Genomic DNA, 21,769 nt, shown 5'->3' on the forward strand with positions numbered 1-21,769 from the left:
GACAACGGGCATCCTCATCGAGCACCTCTTGTGGAGGAGTACATAGAATGTGGGGATATCACCCGCTTACAATGGCCTGCCCGTTCGCAGAACTTAAATTGAGCATGCATGAGACGTTCTCAGAAGACGCATTGCACAGCGTCATCCACCCTCTACAACAATCCTGGACCTCCGAGCAGCTCTGGTGCAAAAGTAGGACGCTATACCTCACAAGGTTCTTGATAATCTTGTTCGGAGTATACGCACACACTGTACTGCATGCGTGTCACTAACGGGCCAACATACAGCATAATTGAAACATCTTCTATCATAAAACCAACATGCTTGCGGGATGTCCATGGGTATGTTTTCTCTATGGAGCTGCTGCAATGTACATCTTTCCACTATGGCAAATACGTCATTATCTTTTTTTTTTTTTTTGGAACACCGTACATCACCATAAGTCACATGTTTAACACTCCAGTTGGAATTCCTGTGGTGGAAAAGTCCTAATTGCCATTATCCTTAGTTTCTGAGCTTGAGCGTATGTTGAAATCCAGGTCCAGAGCAATACGCACAAATTTGCTTTTCCCAATCGCCTTTGCGTGAGCTGCCTCAGTGGCTAAAATTTTAACGTCTTAAGTTCGCATTCGATTAGATAGTGGAGCTCCCAACAATGGACGGTGATCAGCACAATATCTAATCCTTGCTTTTCAATTGGCCTGCTCATCATATTTCTGCTTCTAACAGGTGCGTCATTCAGCCCTTCGATTGAGTTTATGAACCGCGCGTTCGCTATGTCGACGCTCATGCTATGTAATGAATGTCCTTGATTTTCACGTTCCTGGTTTTGTTTTGTTACGTGAAGCTGTTGAAGTCTTTCATTCTTTCATTTCACGTCATCAACGAAGAGAAAGGGGGCAAAAGGGGCTCGTTTCTGTCATAGTGTAACAAATCAGTATCCTAAGATGCTGACCTGATATCCTAATGACCTCAATCCTCAGACGCATGGCCTGGGAGGTGGTGGTGGTGGTGGTGGGAGGGTATCCCCCCATGCGATGAAACTCCCCAGTCATCGTCCTCATAAAATAAAGTTGTTGTTCGGGAGATAAGATAGAACGATTCGTTTGCGCACTTGCAACTGGGATGTGAGTGGAATTTTCGATGGACGACTTCATGGTTAGCTGTGCCAGCATTTGCGTTACGATATCTGAGGAAAAATCACGGAAATCGCCCCAGACAGTACTGCCGGCGCGGGGATTCCAACCTGGTACACTTCTCTGTTCCGGCGACGGAATGATATGATCTCGCATTTTGAACCACGCAATATGACCTCATAGGATCTACATGTTACGATGTACACGTGAAACTGAAAATTAGAAAATACAAAAGTGTTTTACGCTTTGTATCGGTATAGTGTGAGTTCTTACTAAAAGGTCGGTCAAGGAAGAAATTTGTATACCCGTTTACTAGGAACACTACACGGAAACCCAGTGAGCTATGCGCCACTCTTTGGACGGAGAAAAAGACATCCTATACACAAAGAAGGCGGCATTCCCAGTGAGGAAGAAGACGACTAGTCCTGGCCAATGGCCACTCCTCCGAGGACGAAGACGAAGAAGGACTGAATTCCCAGACCGGATTCTTTTGAGCTTGACAGCCAGACTTCTACTGCTTTCCGCAAATGGCGCAACCAAGCGACGTTTATCGTACGCCGTCGGCCTTGGAGCAGGCTAAGATGATGCACTTCTGGTCTCAGGACACGCAGCCAACTAGCGGTCTGCGTCCTCTAACCATTGACGACCTGACAGCCTCGCAAGAGGCTACGTCCACAGGCAAGGCAGCATTCAATCTGACCGTACCGTTGACTGGAGATCATCCAGAGTCAGCCACTGTCCACACTAACCAGTATCAAGGTGCTCTCTCTGTAGGAGGGCGCGAGACTCCTCAGAACCGAGGTACGCGCGGACGCTCTGCTCTCGTTCTGGCAGTTATGGCCATTGGTCTCGCAAGCGTACTTTTTGTGGGAGTCGTACTGGCTTCAATGTGGCAATCCGGCGAGCCGGAGGATTTGGGGACGGAAGCAGAAAAGCTGGTTGAATGGACCGACAATGTGGATGACAACATTTTCCCCGAGACTACTACCTTCAGTGGCATCACAGATACAGATGCCACTACTACGACTAACTTGAATCCAATGACAACTTCCAATGCAACCCCCGCATTTGGATCCACCGGCACGCGTCGATGACGTATCCAGCGACGTTAAGTCGGAATGATGATCCAAGTATACGCCATGCAATGTGTATCGCAAAAGGGCATTGCGTTTCACATGTTGTGCGCAGTAATAAAGTGTACTGCTTTCACTAGGTGAAACTTTTGCTACCGGTTTTATGACTCAAAAAGCTCCGAGCGAGGGAATCGTTGTGTGCAATTTCTTCTCAGCCATGTCCGCCATGCGCCGTGCCACTTTTGGCAAACATATCAGGTTTCATCAACGCGCATAGCACTTGTAGAATTCAAATATACTCTAATCGAAATCATTGCGACATGGTTTAGCAACTGCTTCTCAGCTGTTGGATGTTTTCGTAGACGTGAAAGTGGCGCCTTGTATTTATGACAGCTGATGGCATCACTCGTTTTTTTTTTTTTTAATATACTTCGTCACAGACACGAACTTACGCAGCGTGCAATTTATCTTCCGATTTTATTGTCTATGTAGACATATATAAGTGACCGACTTCTATATGTACTGCTCCGAAACAGAAGTAGTAAGGACTAAAGACTACTAAATACTAGCAGGGGGTCCAGAAGACTGTTCCCGTGATCGAGGCAGAGGCAGCCTGAATGGGCAAATCCCTCTCGTTTAACGTGTACAATGTAATAAGGCAGTTTAAAGGAGCATGGAAATGATCGGAATAAAATATGACGGGAGAAGTAGAAATTAGGATTCTGAGCCCTGTGATACATATTCGCACAAAAAGTTTGAGCGTAGCGCGCAGTCCTGGAGCGCGAGGGAGCTTTGAATCTCGCGGCAGAAATGCCCCCTCACTCGGCTGCCAGCTGCTGACGTCATATGACCTCACCGTCTTTTTCCTTCTTTTTTTGCGGTTTCTCCGGCGTCGAGGCGCCGGCAAGCCGACCGAGCAGGAAGCGTTGTTGTTCTTCGGACGTCGTGGAAAGGACAAGTGGTGAACTGCAGTGTTGCCAGGTCACTTAGGCGAAAATTCAGGAGGTCGGCGTCAGAAAATTCAGTAGAATTCAGTAGATGTACTAAAAACAGGGGCAAATGCTCCACGGCGACCTAACTAGTGGGCCATATGATAAATAAATACGAACTTTCACGATATATAGGCGACAGAATAAGTGAAATATACTTGTAATTTGGTGTACACAGTAAAGAAGTGCCTGCACACCGTCATTCGATCACGTACTCTCGCTCATACATATTCGCAGTTAAGTTAAATCGGTTCTTGTCTCCTATCAGTCGCTTCGAGTGCAGCGGTCCAGTGATAGTTTCCAGTGATGGCCACTAACTACTTCTACAGTAGTTTAACTATAACTACTAACTACTTTGTGATTGAGTAGTTTAACTAGTAGTTCAACTACTTTTCAGGGGAGCAGTTAAAACTACTTTTTTTAACTACTGCAATGTAGTTTAACTACATCTATAACTACTTAACGTTGTCCAACACCAATCCCTCGTGGTGTTGCTGGATACTTAAATATGAATCGCGAGCAATAATAAACTTCGGCTGGAGCCATGGCTACGATCGTCAAATACAAAGCTTGTGGCGGGATTCTTTCTGTGCCCACGCGATAAACTAAGTTGCAGAATTATTTCGCAGCAAATGAGGCTTCACTAGACAAGCATTAAAAGGCAAGATTTTGTACACATGCACGACACAATTGCTCTGCAGCTCTGTTCTCATCAAACAAGTAGCTCAAGGTAAAAGTCGGAAGCACAATCGTGCCGTAAAGCTTGCGGCAAAATCGGAAGTAGTTGGCGCCTTAGGTAACCTAACTACTGTAGTTAACTACTTAAAATAGTAGTTTAGCTAGTAGTTGCCACTACATTTCTGCAAGTAGTTGATAACTACTTTTTAACTACAATCAGGTAGTTTAACTAGTAGTTTAACTACATGTAGTTAACTACTGGCCATCACTGATAGTTTCTGTCGAAAGCTGTTCACGAGGTTCACCTAAGAAAATATCCGTTCCACGCACGCGCTCGAATGCGACAAGCAGAGGAGGTTTACAACGAAACTTCCTAACGACGGAAACATAAACTCGTCGGAATTTGCATGTTTGCTATGTTAGCGGGTGTCCTGTGGAATATGCATGATTCTGCAATGTATTTGCTATAAATTGTTTTACTTGGGAAGCTGCTCGCTTTTTTACAGGTGACTGCTTGCAGTGCCACATAACGCGTAGACCCCTCATTATGTCAAAAGTACATGATTATCTCGCTCGTACGCGGACTACACTCTAAATTGTTTCACACCTTTAAAGGTGTAAAATAGGTGTATTAACAAAGATCACACCCTTTTCACACCCTACAACTTTGTTTTGGAAGTTCCTAAGGGTGTAACGTTGGTGTACTCCACCCTCAGGTGAAATATGGTGATAGTGTGTCGCCCAGGTGTAGAAAGAGGGTGTGTTTGTTTTCGTTCACATGAACAAAAGTAAATATATACAACAACAGGGAACAGGAAATTACATTACAACAGTGCATGGCCTGGATTTACAACAAGTCTACCATCTGGTAATGCATGCAGATTTAGAAGATCTGTTGAGATAGTGCTTAAAGTTCTTAAAACACGTTGCTCCTCATTGCAAGACAGAACAAATACATGATAGTGCTCATCATACTCAACTGTAGTTAATGTTTGTATGAGAAAAATGGTATCAGAGTTAATAACATGTATGTAACACGGGTAAGTCCTCCTCTGAAGATTCCTTGGCAACAACAGCCAACAGCAAATGTGTTATCATTATCAACTGCACTTTTCACATAAACTAAAGATTCTGCGTGAATCTCCTTGGAACCATCAGTAGATGTGGCATTTCTGATGAAGGGCTGCGACAACACATACATTTGATAAAATTGATGTCTTCTTGCTAATGAAAGGGTTATGTTCTTAAAATGTCGAGTTTTTCTGCAAACATCTTTAAAATGCTGGTGTTTGCCTTCGAAACGCGTACAACCATACAGATAGGAAAGGACCAAACATCATGATGAGAGTAGTAGGTACTGGACTCTCACAGTGCACAACGCCCAACTGGCCTGAACACGATTTAATTAGCAATTAGAGCTAATTGGGACCCCCCACATTAATCAGCACCCTCCAGGGAGCCACCACACTAATTGGGGAAAGTCTAACTCGTGTCCAGACCAGCTGAGCGTTGTGCACTATGAGAGTCCATAAAAAAGAAAAAAATAGATAGAAATAGAGTGGAGAGAAGGAGTTTAATTGAAGATCAACGGCACCATCTTGAAGAAAGCGGTCCGGAAAGGCCGCTTACCGTCGCTGGGCGACGGAGCACAGAGGCAGGTTGCAAAGCATCGCAGCTATGACCACCAGTTCCGGACATCCTGTGACGTCAGCTGTGACGTCATCACGGCATGTCTGGGCAAGTTAGGACAGCTCTGGGCATGCAAGGAGAAAAACACTCGTAATACAGAGTCTGGAAAAGCAAGAGTATGCAAACCATCAATAGCTAACAAAAAAAAAAAATTAGTTACACAACAAATGAGCCCACCAGAACAGGAGCGCAGAACCATGCGACTGCTCCATCCGAGAGGCAGGCAGAAACTGACTCGTAATGGTTTTTGTCCTGTATAAACCCCGCAGCTGCACCCCCTAGCGATTACTTTCTCAACTAATCTCACAACAAAATTATTAAGAATCACGCCAGCGCTACTCCCGGTCCCAAGGCAGAAGATGATAGAAAATGGCGGGAATGCCCGGACAACAGCAACCAGCACCCGACGTGCACGGGCACGAAAATCGCAAACAAAGCGGGAACAAAGTTGGCGAAATCATTAGTTACACAACAAATCACCTCACCACAGTAGGAGCGCAGACCGATGCGACTGCTCTCGTCGACAGCCAGGGATCAAGTGACGACGGAGCGAACGACCGCACGTCTTCTCCCAACGAGAGCCAGAGGTGGACTGACGTAAGCGCCACTCTACGGGTGCTACGCATGCGCGCGCTCGTAGCGCCCTCTGCGCGCTCCTACCGCCATCTGCGAGAGGCTAAGAGAGAAGAGCATTCCTGCGCCCCCTGCTGGCCGTTCTCATTGGTCGTGAAGCTAAGTGAGAAGAGCATTCCTGCGCCCCCTGCTGGCAGTTCTCATTGGTCCAGACATCATCCTATTGTCTCAGGGCTACACTGTTTTTTTCCACTAATGCTCCTTTGGTCAATCTGCAGTGAAGCCACGGTATGACGTCATCATGCACCTGCGTGGCTCAAGGACGCGTGCGCTCTAGACAGGGGACCTATTATTTATTGAATCACTATCCCAAGATTATTTCCTTTATTCTTCTATAACGATTGCATAGGAAACTATTGCAGAAGAGCACCATGCATGAAAACTGATCGTAGGAATTCCAAAGTCTTACTAAATGAGACTTGCAAAGGAACAAAACATCCTAACATGTAACTCCATCAACGGCTAATAAGAGGACTAGGCACTCAACAAATCAACGCGCGCAGAACTCAGGGCAGCACTATCGTCGAGACGACAATGTTCCTTGTCAAAAAAAGACAAGATACAAAGCGTTAACAAAGGAAAGCATGCATATCGGGGCATGTCAGGACACGTCAGAACAAATTCGCACGACTGTTGGGCAACAGAGGAAAACGAACACTTGAACAGAGTGAAAAAGGCACTCACCATCATTTTTCCCGTTCACAGCATTCCCTCATTGTAAATCCGCTTGTCACAAAATCCACCTGCATCGTCGAACACCATTCACCAGTGACGAACCATACATCCGCACCCCATCAGAGGCAGACAGAACCCCACCTAAGCTACGCTCTTCCACTGACGGCCAACGCCAGGATCATAATTACCGTGTCTACACCCGCCAGTGTCCAAGAGAGAAGTGAATCCTTGCGCCCCCTGCAGGCCAGTCTCATTGGTCGTGACGGCATCCTATTGTCTCAGGGCTACCCTGTTTTTTTTCACTAATGCTCCTCTAGACAAGGTCAACCTGCAGTGAAGCCACGGTATGACGTCATCTTGCAGGTGCGTGGCTCAAGAACGCGCACGCTCTAGACATGGACCTGTTATTTATTGAATCACTCTCCCAATATTATTTCCTTTATTCTTCTATAACGATTGCATAGGGAACTATTGCAGAAGAGCACCATAGAAAAGAGGAGATTATAGCATTTCATTCCCAAAGTCTTACTGTACAGGGAAAAAATGGTGCAGCAAGACATGTTCATCCCACCCGAGAGCCAGGTAGATAATTGAATAATGATGCTTTGTTCCTCCTGAATAAAGTCACACACCTGTCCCCCTCGCGGTTACTCTCTGAAATAAATGAATCGCAAAAGTATTAAGAATAGCACTATTCCCATTCAAGGCAGCACTATCGTCAAGAATATTCCTTGTACAAAAAGAAAAAAAACTACATGTAGAAGGAAAGCATGTCAGAACAAGCCCAGGCATGTCAGCGCATGTTTGTCAGACAACAAGGGGGAAAAAGCGAAAAGAAACAAAGAAGGAAACCAGCATCAAACTATTTCCAAGCACACGCACTCCTCTTGTTCAAAAACAGTGCTCATCATAAATCTGTCCAGGGGAATACACACCATTTTGCTACACTTTTTTCAGTAACAGTCAACGCATTGCTACAGACTGCGTGACATCATCACATCCTGTCTGAAGAAGACACCGGCAAAGACTCCTATTAATTATTGAATCGCAAGATTATTTCCTTTGTCCTACTCTGAATGACATTGATTCTCTCATTAAAATTCAACAAAAAAGCACCCTGCATATTAACTATTTTCACCCCAAAGGCTCATCATGGTCATTGGAATTACAGTAAACTACCACTGCTCCTTAAAATAATAAGTGAGACCACTCAACGTCACCTCCAGGCTTATGTAATACATGACCCTTTCTATGCTCATACATTCGTTGTCTGAGGCTACACCTGCGAGCAAAAACGCGCGGAAGCCGGGTGGGCAAAGTTCCATTCGCGCATTGCGAGCATAAAGGCGGGAAAGCCTGGGAGCAAAGTTCTATTCGCGCACTCCAAAGCACAAGACAGAACGCCTTTACGGGAACACGATGGCATTCCTATACTATATTGATGATTATTGCATTGCAGTTTCGAAAAGCTTCTACAAAACTATAATTTTAGGAGCCCATTAAAATTCAACTTTCTATGGAAACTATAATTGCCCTATTACTTGGATCGCTACTAATGAAGCGCTCCAATTTTTTCTCTCTTCCCATTTCAGCCTTGTCATGCAGTGAAGCCGACTCATATCCAAAATAATTAATTTACACTGAGGGTGCCGTGCTTCAGGAATTCCTATCCTGCGTTCAGATGCAAGCATTTCTTCACGGATACCTTTAACAGCTGACTTCCTCAACATACCGAGCTCCTAACAACATCTAACAAACAATCAGAGAAACCCACTTCTCAGCTGCACCATGCGACTTTCTTCTGCGTAAAATCGGTGATTTGAGGAAGAGAGCAGCGAAAAATTGCGCGCACTTGTGCTTGACTTAAAAAACCTGAAGCATATGCTAATAAGGTAAGAAAAAGACACTCAGGTCTGGTATGTGATAGTGCCACATACGCAGACGCATTGCCCTTGCGTAAAGAAAGCACAGGACAGGGATACACACATTTCCTTAGGTGAGCAGGGAAAAGGCTTAAGACCTCAGGTCACCACACATCGCCACGCGGCTAGCACAACATGACACCAACAAGATACTAGCAGCGGGAAGAACTGCAACACTGCTAAACAAGTCCAGACATGCCACGATGACGTCACAAATCAGGAGAAAAAAGCACACGCATGCACGCACAGAGGACAACGCATTAAACACACGGAGCGCTCAGGAATAATCGTAGCGTTACCGCACATCGCTACGAAGCTCAACGTCTAACACAAGACGACAACAACAACAAGATATTAACGAAGGGTAAAAATTGCAACACTGATCAAGTCCAGACATGCGACATCGCATACAAAACACTGCTCATCGGGGAAAAGGCCTAAGCCCGCGGCGGATCATCATAGAGCATACACAACTTCACTTTTCTACTTCGCGTAAACTAAACGCGGTCTGCTTGGAAAACGACGTACAAATTTTCTTAAGGAGCAGAGAAATATAGAAATTTCTACTCCGTGCTCAGATACCAGCATTTCTGCTCAAAAACCTGCAAAATTAAGCACTGCTTACTTCGTCAAGATATCGAACACCCAACAAAATCAAACAAACAACCCCACTTCCACTGGTAGAACACTATTCAGCTTTTACGCAGGAGGCTTTCTTCAACATAAAAGTAGAGAAAATAAGAAAAAGAGCAGCGAAATATTAGACGCACTTTTGCTTGACTTAAAAAACCTGAAGCATATGCCAATAAACAAAGAAAAAGACACTCATGTCTGGTATATGATAGTGCCACATACACAGACGCATTACCCTTGCGTAAAGAAAGCACAGGACAGGGATACACAAATTTCCTTCAGTGAGCAGGGAAAAGGCTTAAGCCGTACCGCCTAGGAATAATCGGAGAATCACCGCTTATCGCTACGCGGCTAGCACAACATGACAGCAACAAGATATCAGCGAAGGGTAAAAATTGCAGCAAGAAAGACACTACTGAACAAGTCTAGACATGCGACATCGAATGCCAAAACACTGGTGATCGGGGAAAAGGGCTAAGCCTGCGGCGGATCATCATAGAGCATACATAAGTTCATTTCGCGTAAACTAAACGCGGTCTTCTTGGAAAACGACGTACAAAGTTTCTTAGGGAGCAGAGAAATATAGCAATTTCTACTCCGTGCTCAGATACCAGCATTTCTGCTCAAAAACCTGCAAAATTAAGCACTGCTTACATCATCAAGATATCGAACACCCAACAAAATCAAACAAACAACCCCACTTCCACTGATAGAACACTATTCAGCTTTTACGCAGGAGGCTTTCTTCTACATAAAAGTAGAGAAAATAAGACAAGAGCAGCGAAAATTACACGCACTTTTGCTCGAATAGCAATAAGAGAAAAAAATAAAATATCGACACACACGCTAATAAACTGTGACAAAGACACCCATTTCTGCTATCAGATAATTATTGCATAATGCTAAATACTCATTCGCATTGTCCCTGCGTGAAGAAAGCACAGGGCAGGGATACACAATTTATCTTAAGCGAGCAGGGAAAGTCACTTCTACTCGAACAGCTTAATACCATAAAGTCTGAATTTTTGCAAAGCAAATAAAGCTTGAACAGCGCTACGAACGTGACAGACACATACTAACAAACAAACAAACAAACAAACAAACAAACATACAAACAAACAAACAAACAAACAAACAAACACTTCTATTCATTTCTATTGATAAAGGCGTAAACCACACTACAAGAACGAAGCACGCTGCTTCAGGAAAGCGTATCAAATGCATCGCAACAGGACCGGCTCTCATAAAATAGCCTGCCCAAAACGAAGACTTCACCAGGTTCGCGAGGTAATTCCATTAAAAACGCTCTCGGTCTATCCTACAGATAGCAATGCAAGCGCTGCTTCCCTTATTTTTTAAGCCACTATTCCACGCAATGGTACATAAATGTATCACTCGTGTCACATGAAAAAGCACACACAAAGAACTTACTTGTCAAGTGGGATCCCTGGTCCAGGAAAGCGCGCGCGCCCGCGCGCTGACATACACAGACACACACTCACATTTTCACAATCACAAACACAAAGTCCACCACAACCACATAAATCCATATTATTCCTCAGGTCAATAATTATCCTACCATCGTCAAAAGATGGCTCACTCTTGTATGCGATCGCAAAGCGATAGGTCCTCGTTCCGGATGTAATAGGATATCGCCACTCGGCCGACGCGAACCAAAAAAGAAAGAAAGGAATGCGCGTTCGCTATACCTCCACAAAGAAAACGGTGCTTTGCTTCTACGCAGCGCTCATCATACAGGAGTGAATTGTCTTCTTCGTTTTCCTTTTATTTTCTTGCACCCATATATTTTGCAAGAATACTATAGAGCAGAACGGACAAATGTGAACATCATTCGCTACACACTGTAGCTCTCACCATTTTTAAACCAAACCACTTAACATGTGTTCATAGGTCTTCACTAAATAGGTGAGCCGATAAGGACTCAAAATGAAATGAAATCAAATAAAATAATCATTCCAGCATCGCTGGCTGCAAGCTTGGGTACCCTGCTTGGGTCTGCTGGCGCTGGAATAAAAGATTTATCGCGAGGGTACTACAATGGTGAGCTCTGCTGCTGTTTAAGTGATAAAACAGTGCACCTGCTCGGGGAAAGGGATCGCGCGTGTTCTGACTCCATCAGAACTCCAAGAAACTGACCAGTCAGAAAGTTAAACCTCGCAAAGAGGTGAAAAGACTGTGCTTATTTCACCCATAATAGATAACAGAAAAAGAACGTCCGAACAGTATGCTCAAACATGGAGTAATGCGCGTGAGCTCTGAAGACAAAGATGAATGCATGACTACTGTGGTGGCGCCACCAAATCCCCTAAAAATGAAGTTAAATACAACAAACAATGCGGATACAACAAACAGGACAGAACACTCCCCCCCTGGTATCCCCACGATACCAGACTATATGCACTTAGTTCAATAATGTGTCCGAAAACTACAGGCACTGCTCCGACGACAACAGAACTAGACCGGAGACTGGCCGATCGAAGGTTTTCTTCTTTCCGTCTTGGGCCGTCTGCACTTGAACGTTCCGCACCTTCCCATCTTTTCCTGGGTACACAGCGTTGATTCTTCCCATGTGCCACTCATGGCGTCTGCTTGTCGCGTCCTTCAATAGGACGACGTCGCCGACCGCAAGATTACGTTGGTCGGTTAGCCATTTGCGACGACTTTGGAGACTAGGTAGGTACTCATTCCTCCATCGGTGCCAGAACGTGTTGGCCAGAGCCTGTACTTGTCTCCACTGCTTGACGTGGAGACTTTTGAACTCTCCTGCTGGTGACGTTGGCGGTGACGGTTTCTGTGTCAAAATCATTGCAGGGGTGAGAAGTGAGTGACATTCGGGGTCCGAAGATACAGGGACTAAGGGCCTGCAGTTTATGATGGCAGTTACTTCTGCTAAGAATGTCGTCAAGACTTCGTGAGAGAACGATGCAACGGCCTCGTTGAGGAGCATCGAATCCAAGATTCGGCGAGCCATACCTATCATTCGCTCCCAAGCGCCGCCCATGTGCGAAGAGTGCGGTGTGTTGAATATCCAAGTGCAGTCTTGCTCGTTTAAGAAAGTTTCTACTTTGCGGGATTCGAAGCGAACCGATGATATCTTTAGTTCAGAGCAAGCACCAACGAAGTTTGTTCCTCGGTCTGAACGGAACTGCTTAACTGGGCCTCTAAGAGCGATGAATCTTCGTAGGGCATTAATAAAGCTGGAAGTGTCCATAGATTCTATCACTTCTATGTGCACAGCACGGACGGCTAAGCACGTAAAGAGGACTGCCCACCTCTTGTTGTGGGCTAAACCACCTCTTGTGCGTCGTGAGGCGACGACCCACGGACCAAAAACGTCCAGTCCCACGAAAGTGAACGGGGGGTCTGTGTTTAGACGGTCTTCGGGTAGATCTGCCATTTTTTGCTGCTCACACTTGCGTCGAAGCTTACGGCATGTGACGCAGCGATGGATCATGGCGCTTATGCATCTTTTCCCGCCGACAATCCAGAAGCCAAGAACACGCAGATCTCTCGTCGACGAGCATTGGTGACGGATTCAGCAACGTACCGGCGTGGTATCTCGAGTCGCTCAAGGGCGCGAAGCGAGTCCTTCCATGTTTGCCATTTGTCGTCCAGTACGAGTGGGGCATCCCAGTCTGTGGCGCATGAAGTTAGCTCCCTAAGCAGGAGTCTGCCCTGTACGGTTACCGGAGCTGTCATTCCCAAAGGGTCGTAAAGGCTGTTCACGGTCGACAGCACGCCCCTCCTTGTGCTCGGAGTGTCCCTTGCAGGCACTCTGAAGGTGAATGTATCGGCCCTCAAATTCCAGCTTAGACCGAGACTCCGCTGCATGGGTAAGTTCCCGCCGCTTAGGTCCAAGTTTTTTAGGTCGTTGGCGTAGTCTTCCGATGGGAAGGCATCCATGACGCCAACCGAATTTGAAGCAAACTTATGGAGGCGTAAGTTGGCACCCATCAACATCTTCTGCGTCCTTTTCAGGAGTTCGATGGCCTCCTTTTCGGTTGACAGAGATATGAGGCCGTCGTCCACGTAAAAGTCTGTTTCGACAAAGCGGCGGACGTCAGCTCCGAATTCCAGCTCTGCTTCTTGTGCGGTTCGTCTCAAACCGTATGTCGCAATGGCTGGGGAACACGTGTTTCCGAAGACGTGCACGCACATTCTGTACTCGATAACTTCGCTGCTGGTATCGTTATCACGGAACCAAAGAAACCGCAGGTAGTCCCTGTCCTCTTCACGTACGAAGAAGCAATAGAACATGCGCTGGATATCTGCGGTTACAGCGAAGGCTTCCTTCCTGAAGCGGAGTAAAACTCCGACCAAGCTGTTAGTCATGTCCGGTCCCGAAAGAAGCAGGTCATTTAGCGAAATGCCTTGGTGTTTGGCGCTGGAGTCGAACACGACGCGGATCTGACCCGGTTTCTGTGGGTGGTAGACGCCAAAGCTGGGAAGATACCAGTAATCTTTAGATTCGTCCCTTGGTGGAGCCGGCTCAGCATGACCATTTTTCAGCAGATCTTCAATGAAGGCAACAAAGTGCTGCTTCATCTCCGGTTTTCTATCCAGGGTGCGACATAGCGAGTTGAACCTAGATAGTGCTTGTTCTCGGTTGTCAGGAAGCTTACGTCTAGGTGTACGAAACGGCAAGGGGGCCACCCAGTTGCCCGATGCGTCCATACGGAATTCTCTGTCCATAAGATTCAAGAATTCTTGGTCTTCCACAGACGGAGCAAAGGTTTCGTCCTCCCTTGTTGTCTGGAATAGCGGGTCCGCTGCGTCATTACTCGGTGGCGATATACCAGGCAGCACGGCTTCTCTGTTGGGATGCTGACAACTCAGGTTTTCCTTTGCGAGAATGTGATTGTGGCATGGCTTGAAGGAAGACGGACGTCCATTCCCCAGTACAGTTGTAGCGAAAGCGTCGACCTTCTCTGGTGTGCGTAATCTGTCGACACAGACGTCACCAACTATGACCCACCCGAGGTCCAGCTTCTGGGCGAAAGGAGCGTCGTTGGGTCCATTCCGTTGCTGGCGCACTTTATGTGCCTGAACAAGGTCCCGGCCTATAAGGAGCAGGATCTGCGCTTCGGGGTCCATTGGTGGAATGAGGCTGGCTAGTGCTTTGAGATGGGGATGTCTGCGTGCAACGTCTGGCGTTGGAATTTCGTGCCTGTTGTTTGGAATCTCATCGCACTCAATCAGCGTGGGTAGATCCAGCCGTTTTTCGGATGTGAGGCTCTCGACTACGTAGCCACTTGCTCGTCGCCCTGTCGTTTCCACCACGCCGGCGCAGGTCCTCAGTGTGTACGGATATTCACCTGCACGAATACCAAAGCGCTCAAAGAATTCTGGCCTGGCCAGTGATCTATTGCTCTGGTCGTCAAGCATTGCGTACATCCGGACTGCCTGCTCTGGTCGTGTCTTCGGGTACACCTTAACAATGCAAATCTTCGAACATGATCTTCTAGAATTTAAGCCTCCGCATACGCCCGTACAGCTTGACGTGATCTCTGAAGAAGCTTCATCCAAGCCTGCCTGCGAGGGCATGACGTTTGTGCATTGAACTTGGGATGATTCTGTCTGAGGATGAAGAGCTGTTACATGCTGGTCGCTGTTACACTCCCTACATTGCAGTGTCGAGTTACAGTTTCTGGCGCTGTGTGTTGTCGCGCAGCATCTGAAGCAGGCGCCATAGTTTGCTAGCAGGCGTTTTCGCTCATTCAAAGGTTTGTGCCGAAACGCACGACAGTCGGCGAGCTTATGCGGTTTCTTATGCAGGGGGCACATCACGTCCGACTTCCTTGAAGTATTTGCCTTGGTGGTACCGACCAAGCCGCCTTCCAGAGAGGTAACTTGGGTCCCGTGCACTGACACAGATGTCCTCTTGGAACCATGCATAGTTGATGGTTTGTCCTTTATGCTTCTGTTGTCAACTACAGACCCGATTATGAAGCTCGGGTCATTCTTCGTTTTAGCCGTACTTCGGACGAAGCCCGAGAAGACTGAGAAAGGCGGGAAAGATACGCGGTGCTCTTGCTTGTACTTGGATCCGAGGCTTATCCACTTCTCTTGCAAACCTAAGGGCAGCTTCGCTGCGATGGGATTAACGCCGCGCGCCGTATCCAGATAAGACAGGCCAGGCAAGTGCGGATCAGCCTTCGCAGATTCCATTTCTTGAAGCAAGTCCGCCAGCTCCCTGAGCCTCTCCCTGTCACTACTCGATAACTTGGGGAAGTTCTCCAGCCTCCGAACAAGCGCATTTTCTATCGCCTCTGGGCTACCGTATGCTTCCTCAAGACGTTCCCAGATTGATCGAAGGCCCATGCATGGGTCCTCGATGTGCACGGATCTCAGCCTCCTAGCGTAGGCAGACGATTCGCTTCCTAGCCACTTCACCAACAGGTCAATCTCCTCTGTAGCTGATAGCCCAAGGTTCTCAGTGGCGTTTCGGAAAGCGGATTTCCATGACCTATAGTCCTCTGCACGTTCGGTGAACGTTGAGAGTCCAGTCGTGACCAGTTCCCGACGAAGAAGGTATTTAACGATGTCGCCCATGACCGGTGCTTGTTCCTGAGGCATAGGAACCCTTGCGTCCCCTGAGGGGTTGTTGTGCTGTTGGGGGAATCCCCTAGAAGGGATGCACGGGACGTCGCATTGAAGCGACGAGAGGGTTGCAGCGTGTGCGGCGGACTCTCCTGGGACCAATGACGTGCTCTGTGGTACGGTGTGGTGCAGAACGTAATCCCTAGTTCGCTCTGACGAGTCAACCAGCTCGACTTCAGGAGTTCGTGTGCCACCTTGTACGAGTGCTGCTTCCAAAACCCTGGCTTGTGCTTCCGCTGCGGCAGCTTGTTTCTCTTTCTGCAGTGTCTCGAGGTCGGCTTCGATGCGGGCTTTTTCCAACTTCATTGCGGCTTCCCGTTGGCTGTATGACGTGAGTGTACGTGCCGCTTCTGCATCTGCGCGAGCCCTAGCTGCGGCGACACTTGCTGAAGAACTGACGCTAGACTGCAGAGAACGTCGTGAGGAACAGGATGAGCGTACCGAATCCACGGAGCGCCGTGAACCCGTCTCACGCTGGCGATCGAGGCGTGCTTCAATTTCCTTGATTATGCCTCCTACGAGGTCATATCGGTCCTTGTCGATTTCCTTCTGAATATCTCGTTCGGTTAGGCTGTCCTCGACGTTAGTCTTCACCAGAAACGTGGAATACGTTTCTGCCTGAAGCTTGTAACGCTTGTAGCAGGTGGCGAGTCTCCTCACCTCCTCGTGAGACGCTTCGGGTATGCAGATTTTCTCCAGCTCATACTGTGTTTCCTCCCAAGCCTTTGCTAGCTTTGCACGGTGCTCATCCCTCTCGAGTTCGAAGTTCTGTTGCGCCTTTTCAGAGAGGACTACTCTACGTTTAGGCCTTGCGCCTTGATGCTCTGCAGACGATGTTGGAGCCGTCTCTTCCAATCCGTTCGTCTGATTAGCAAGTGGAATACCATCGGTATCTTGTCTGGACATCGTGGAGAAGGCTAATGTTCAACCTTCATTGGTGTAAATCCCTTCGAACCTTCTGGCACGCGGATAGCAAGACAAGGACACCAGTTGAGCGAAGCTTTTCGGATAAATTCTGTTTCTGCAGGTGCTGCTTCAGGACGAGGAGGTTCCTACGAAATCAGCGTCGAATGTGAAAGCTCACCCAAGGACGATGTGGCTGTAAGTTGGCGCTGACGTGGACGCTGAGGTGCTTGATATGCCAACGTAGCCGACGATCCTTTAGTCTTTTCACTGTTCTGACTCCATCAGAACTCCAAGAAACTGACCAGTCAGAAAGTTAAACCTCGCAAAGAGGTGAAAAGACTGTGCTTATTTCACCCATAATAGATAACAGAAAAAGAACGTCCGAACAGTATGCTCAAACATGGAGTAATGCGCGTGAGCTCTGAAGACAAAGATGAATGCATGACTACTGTGGTGGCGCCACCAAATCCCCTAAAAATGAAGTTAAATACAACAAACAATGCGGATACAACAAACAGGACAGAACAGCGCGCGTCCAAACCGCGAGGCCCGCGTTGCGCTCGCACGGGGAATCGCGCGCGTCGCGTCCCGAGAACGGGTCCGCGCGCGGCTCGCGTGGGGCGCGGTTCAGGAGCACTGTTTTATCACTTAAACAGCAGCAGAGCTCACCATTGTAGTACCCTCGCGATAAATCTTTTATTCCAGCGCCAGCAGACCCAAGCAGGGTACCCAAGCCTGCAGCCGGCGATGCTGGAATGATTATTTTATTTGATTTCATTTCATTTTGAGTCCTTATCGGCTCACCTATTTAGTGAAGACCTATGAACACATGTTAAGTGGTTTGGTTTAAAAATGGTGAGAGCTACCAGTGATGGGCAGTAGTTCAATTACATGTAGTTGAATTACTAGTTAAATTACTTTTCGAGTAGTTACTTGGTAATTATAACTACTCTGTCATAATGTAGTTGCAGGTTGGTAGTTAAATTACATTTTTTGTAGTTAACTACTGTAGTTTAACTACGAAGCCGCGCCCGCGACCTCGTGGTGATCGCGCGAAGCCGTAGCAGACGCCTTAGCCCGAGGCACCCGCTTGGTCGCGGCCGGAGGCAATCCAATCCAAGTATTAGCGTTCTGGGTTGCAGCGAGCATGCGTTCGTTGTTGTTGCAGCATGTTTCACGTTCTTCTTCTTGTCGGCGTTATTGCCTGTGTCACTGTCGGGATGGACTCCTTCGTGATTGAGTACTGCTACAAGAATGTTAAGGTGAAGGAGGGAAGCGCAAACTTCACTGCAGAGTGCCGGTTTTGCCCCTGTCGTACGTTGTCCGGCAGCGTGAGAAGTTCCAGTAACTTCTTGAAACACGTGCGGGTGAGTAAATTCACTTGCGTTAATAAATGATCTGTGTATTCAAGTGCTTTGCTATAGACAATTTCCACCGATTAACGGCAACTCCTATTTTAATGGCAACGCGGCAGTGCACATTCGTTTAGGATTACCATTTTCTGTTCGCATTGCAAATACCCTCTTTCACTACATCGCGTGCACCTTTGCTGAGACATTTGGTTGTCGTGATCTACAAGGCGTCAACCATAAAAAATGTCCCGGCTCCTTTGTTTCTGAATGGCGTTGGACGATGCATACCCTGTGTTGATGTAGCAAATGGCGCGCACGCCTGTATGTGGTGAGATGTTGCTCGTACCTGCTCGCAGGACGTTTTCTTCTCTTTTTCTTTTTTGTTCCTACGCGTCTGTCGCCAGTAGTCATACTAGGTTGTGTGACGGTCTCTTGACGTTCCCGTTGTGAGGAAGATTTCAGTTTCTCGCCCGACAAATTTCCCAACGAGCTCCGATATGACCATTATTTTTATTCCTCTTCATCCTCAGGAGCAACATCCTGTCCAGTTCACGGACTACGAGAGACAAAAGAACAGCAAGAGACGAAAAAAGAAAGGGGACGTCGACGGTGCGCAAAGGAGTGCTGACTCGAACCAGGGTCCCCATGGCAGCAAACAAGCGAGCCTGTGCTAGATTGTGGAAAATGCGTGCGACAAGAAGATAACACAAGAAGCATTTGACAAAGCTGTTACAGAACTGATAGTCACTGACATGATGCCAACTGCAACAGTTGAGAGAACAGGATTTGAGAACTTCTGCAGAACAGTGGCTCCTAGGTTGTCAATTCCAAATCGAAGAACAGTGGTGCGGCGCATAACAGCAATGTTCTATGAAAAGAAAACGGAGATAATTGAGGAAATCTCAAACGCACTGTGGGTGTCTTCAACAGCCGATCTATGGAGCTCTCATCATCGGGCATATATGGGAGTAACAGTTCACTATGTTGATGCAGCTTCCCTCGAGAGAAAGGGTTTCGTGATAGCATGCCGACGATTTAAGTATGAGCACACTGCTGAAAGGATTGTTGAAATGCGTATCGACATCTACAATGAATTCAGTATCATGGAAAAGGTCAAGGACTGCGTCACTGACAACGCAGCAAATTTTGCAAAGGCATTTCGTATGTTCAGCAGAGACTCTGCAACTTCTGAAGCCACTGTTGAGGAAAGTGACGAGGATGAAGAAGATATCACCAACATGTCTGAATCAGTGGAATGCGAAGAAATTTTTGGATTGCTGAACAGTGTTACTGACGACGATGCTGGTTTGACTTCACTGCTTCCTCCGCAAAAGAGGTGTGCAAATCATTTACTCAACTTAGTCGCCTCGGTGGATGCTCCCAAAGCAAGGTCAAATCCGGCGTACAAGAGCGCACATGACAGAGCGATGGGAAAAGTGCAGGCCTTGTCAAATGCGGTACATCGGAGCACAAAGATGTCCGATATTGTCCACAGGGTAACAGGAACAACATTCATCAACCCCACATCTACAAGGTGGTCTTCGGATTTTGAAGCTGTGAAACGCGTGCTGGACATTGGGATCGACAAAGTTAAACAGTGCAGCTCAGAAATGAAACTGAAAGGTGATTCAATGACCGAGTCCGATTTCTGTTTTCTCGAAGCGTACGTAAAGGTGATGGCTCCAGTGGCTGCTGCAATGAAATTGCTTCAAGGGGAAAAGGACTGCTTCCTGGGGCATGTGATCCCAATGGTCCTCGGAATCAAAACCAAGCTAAGTGCCATCTGTAAAGTAAAGTACAAAATCGTTGTTCCCCTCATAAATGTTCTGCAAGTGAGTCTCGATGAGAGATTCCGAGACATCCTGCAAAGTGATGAATACAAAATTGCTACCGTGTTGGTACCAAGGTTCAAGATGTCGTGCATTTCGCAGTCTGGCGAACTTACTACAAAGGAAAAGGTCATTGCAGCAATCGAAGAGGTCCTCCGGAAGAGTGAACAAATGAATGACAATGAGGGCATGGACCTTGGATTGGACACAGTGAGTCAGAGCTCAACATTGGACAGCCAGGACGATGACAATTTGTTCAGTTTTGTGGACAACACATGCATGCAAGATATGCGTGTTGGATCAACCACGCATGACAAGATTGTGTCAGAGTTTGAGTCGTACCTCTTGGACAAGCGAACAGATACGAAAATTTTGCACACCTACCCTTGTTTGAAAGCATGTTTTGTCAAGTTTAACGCTTCACTGCCCAGTAGTGCAGTTGTTGAAAGGTTGTTTAGCTTAGCTGGCCAGATATTGACACCGAGAAGGTGCAGAATTTCGGACACACTGTTCGAAAAGATGGTGGTGCTGAGATCACTGGCTTCGTCCGCTAAGAATCTGATTCAAGCGTAAGCACAGCCAGCACAAGGCATTGGTGCTTTTGTGATATAATTTGGAAGCTGTGTGCAGAGTCACCGATGCCAGTTCAGTTAGAGCACTGGACTAGTGTTATGTCAGATGAATAGTAATGTGGCATTACAAAGGTGATGGCTTCGCTTAAAGGACGACGGAAACGAAAATAGGCTGCACAGCTATTTGCCTCATATTGCGATGTGTACCAAAACAATCCGGAATTCGACTTAGATTTGCGTATATTAGTTGAAACGCCGCCACAATCGCGATATAAAATTCGGCCGTGGAGCACTCTGAGCCCCTGGTGAGCGTCGCCGCGCCGCCGTAGCAGACCACGGAAGTGACGCACGTTGGCTCTCCTGTTGGAGTTCCTGACTTTCATTTCGCTTCATTTCATTTGGTGTTTCGGCGTACGTCTAATTCCTGCTACGGGGAAAGAACGAAGACGAAGAAGCATGTACGAACCCATCTCTCATAGAATATATTGTCTTCAGACTTCCACGAGATCTCCGAATCAAACATCTTCAGGCGTTATTCAGAATTCGCCGTGTTTGTACCGTGCAGCCGCACATGGAGCGCGAGAGATATTTGACGTCACGCGCTCCTCAGATTTTCCCGCAATGCTTGGCGCGCTCCATGGGCGATCGTGTCGAGTGGGCGGCCCAGCGCTCTCGTAATCGTCAGAAATATGGCCATCCGCACAGCGTACTTGCAAAATACTAGTGGCACCATAATTTTACATAATATTTACACCTTGTTCGGTCCCCTTTTTGCAATGGACAAATTTCGTTTCCGTTGTCCTTTAAACTGTAATGCGACTTTGGGCTGAACAGCCAATTTTTCTTAATAGTTCACTATGTTAACACCTCGTTAGTCAACTTGCCCAAAGGAACAGGAAGGCCTGAAAATATTTTCCTTTGTTTTGTTGAATTGCCTTCTGGAAAAATTTGAAGCTCACTGGAGCACTAGAAGAGTTTTGTATCTGCTCTGTACCAATTTATGACCGCAGACAGGTGAGCGCTTTGGGACTCAGGGGCACCAGGATGGTGTGAACGCATTA

At 47.0% G+C, this 21,769-nt stretch overlaps 3 protein-coding genes across 3 annotated transcripts in view; 1 reads left to right on the forward strand and 2 right to left on the reverse strand.

Annotated features, from left to right (window-relative positions):
• LOC135386161 (uncharacterized) overlaps positions 1-7,258 on the reverse strand; it is a 93,600-nt gene extending 86,342 nt beyond the window's left edge. The window contains exons 1-2 of the mRNA XM_064615926.1: positions 6,883-7,258; positions 5,506-5,629 (exon numbers count right to left, since the gene is read on the reverse strand). The gene's annotated coding sequence lies outside the window, so the exon portion shown is untranslated. The remainder of the gene's footprint in view (positions 1-5,505; positions 5,630-6,882) is intronic.
• Positions 7,259-11,874: 4,616 nt separating this feature from the next.
• On the reverse strand, positions 11,875-12,903 carry LOC135385046 (uncharacterized). Its single transcript, XM_064614222.1, has one exon. The coding sequence runs from the start codon at positions 12,901-12,903 to the stop codon at positions 11,875-11,877; it is 1,029 nt and encodes a 342-aa protein (XP_064470292.1).
• A 6,159-nt stretch (positions 12,904-19,062) lies between these two features.
• Positions 19,063-20,709, forward strand: LOC135385047 (uncharacterized). The gene has a single exon (XM_064614223.1). The coding sequence runs from the start codon at positions 19,063-19,065 to the stop codon at positions 20,707-20,709; it is 1,647 nt and encodes a 548-aa protein (XP_064470293.1).
• The last annotated feature ends 1,060 nt before the right edge of the window (positions 20,710-21,769 follow it).

The sequence above is a fragment of the Ornithodoros turicata genome, chromosome 2 (assembly GCF_037126465.1).
Source record: "Ornithodoros turicata isolate Travis chromosome 2, ASM3712646v1, whole genome shotgun sequence".
Classification (NCBI taxonomy): Eukaryota; Metazoa; Arthropoda; class Arachnida; order Ixodida; family Argasidae; genus Ornithodoros; species Ornithodoros turicata.

What these genes read in the sequence shown, in the direction of transcription:
- LOC135385046 (XM_064614222.1), bottom strand. Translation starts at nt 12,903, where the DNA reads ATGATCCATCGCTGCGTCACATGCCGTAAGCTTCGACGCAAGTGTGAG.
- LOC135385047 (XM_064614223.1), top strand. Translation starts at nt 19,063, where the DNA reads ATGCCAACTGCAACAGTTGAGAGAACAGGATTTGAGAACTTCTGCAGA.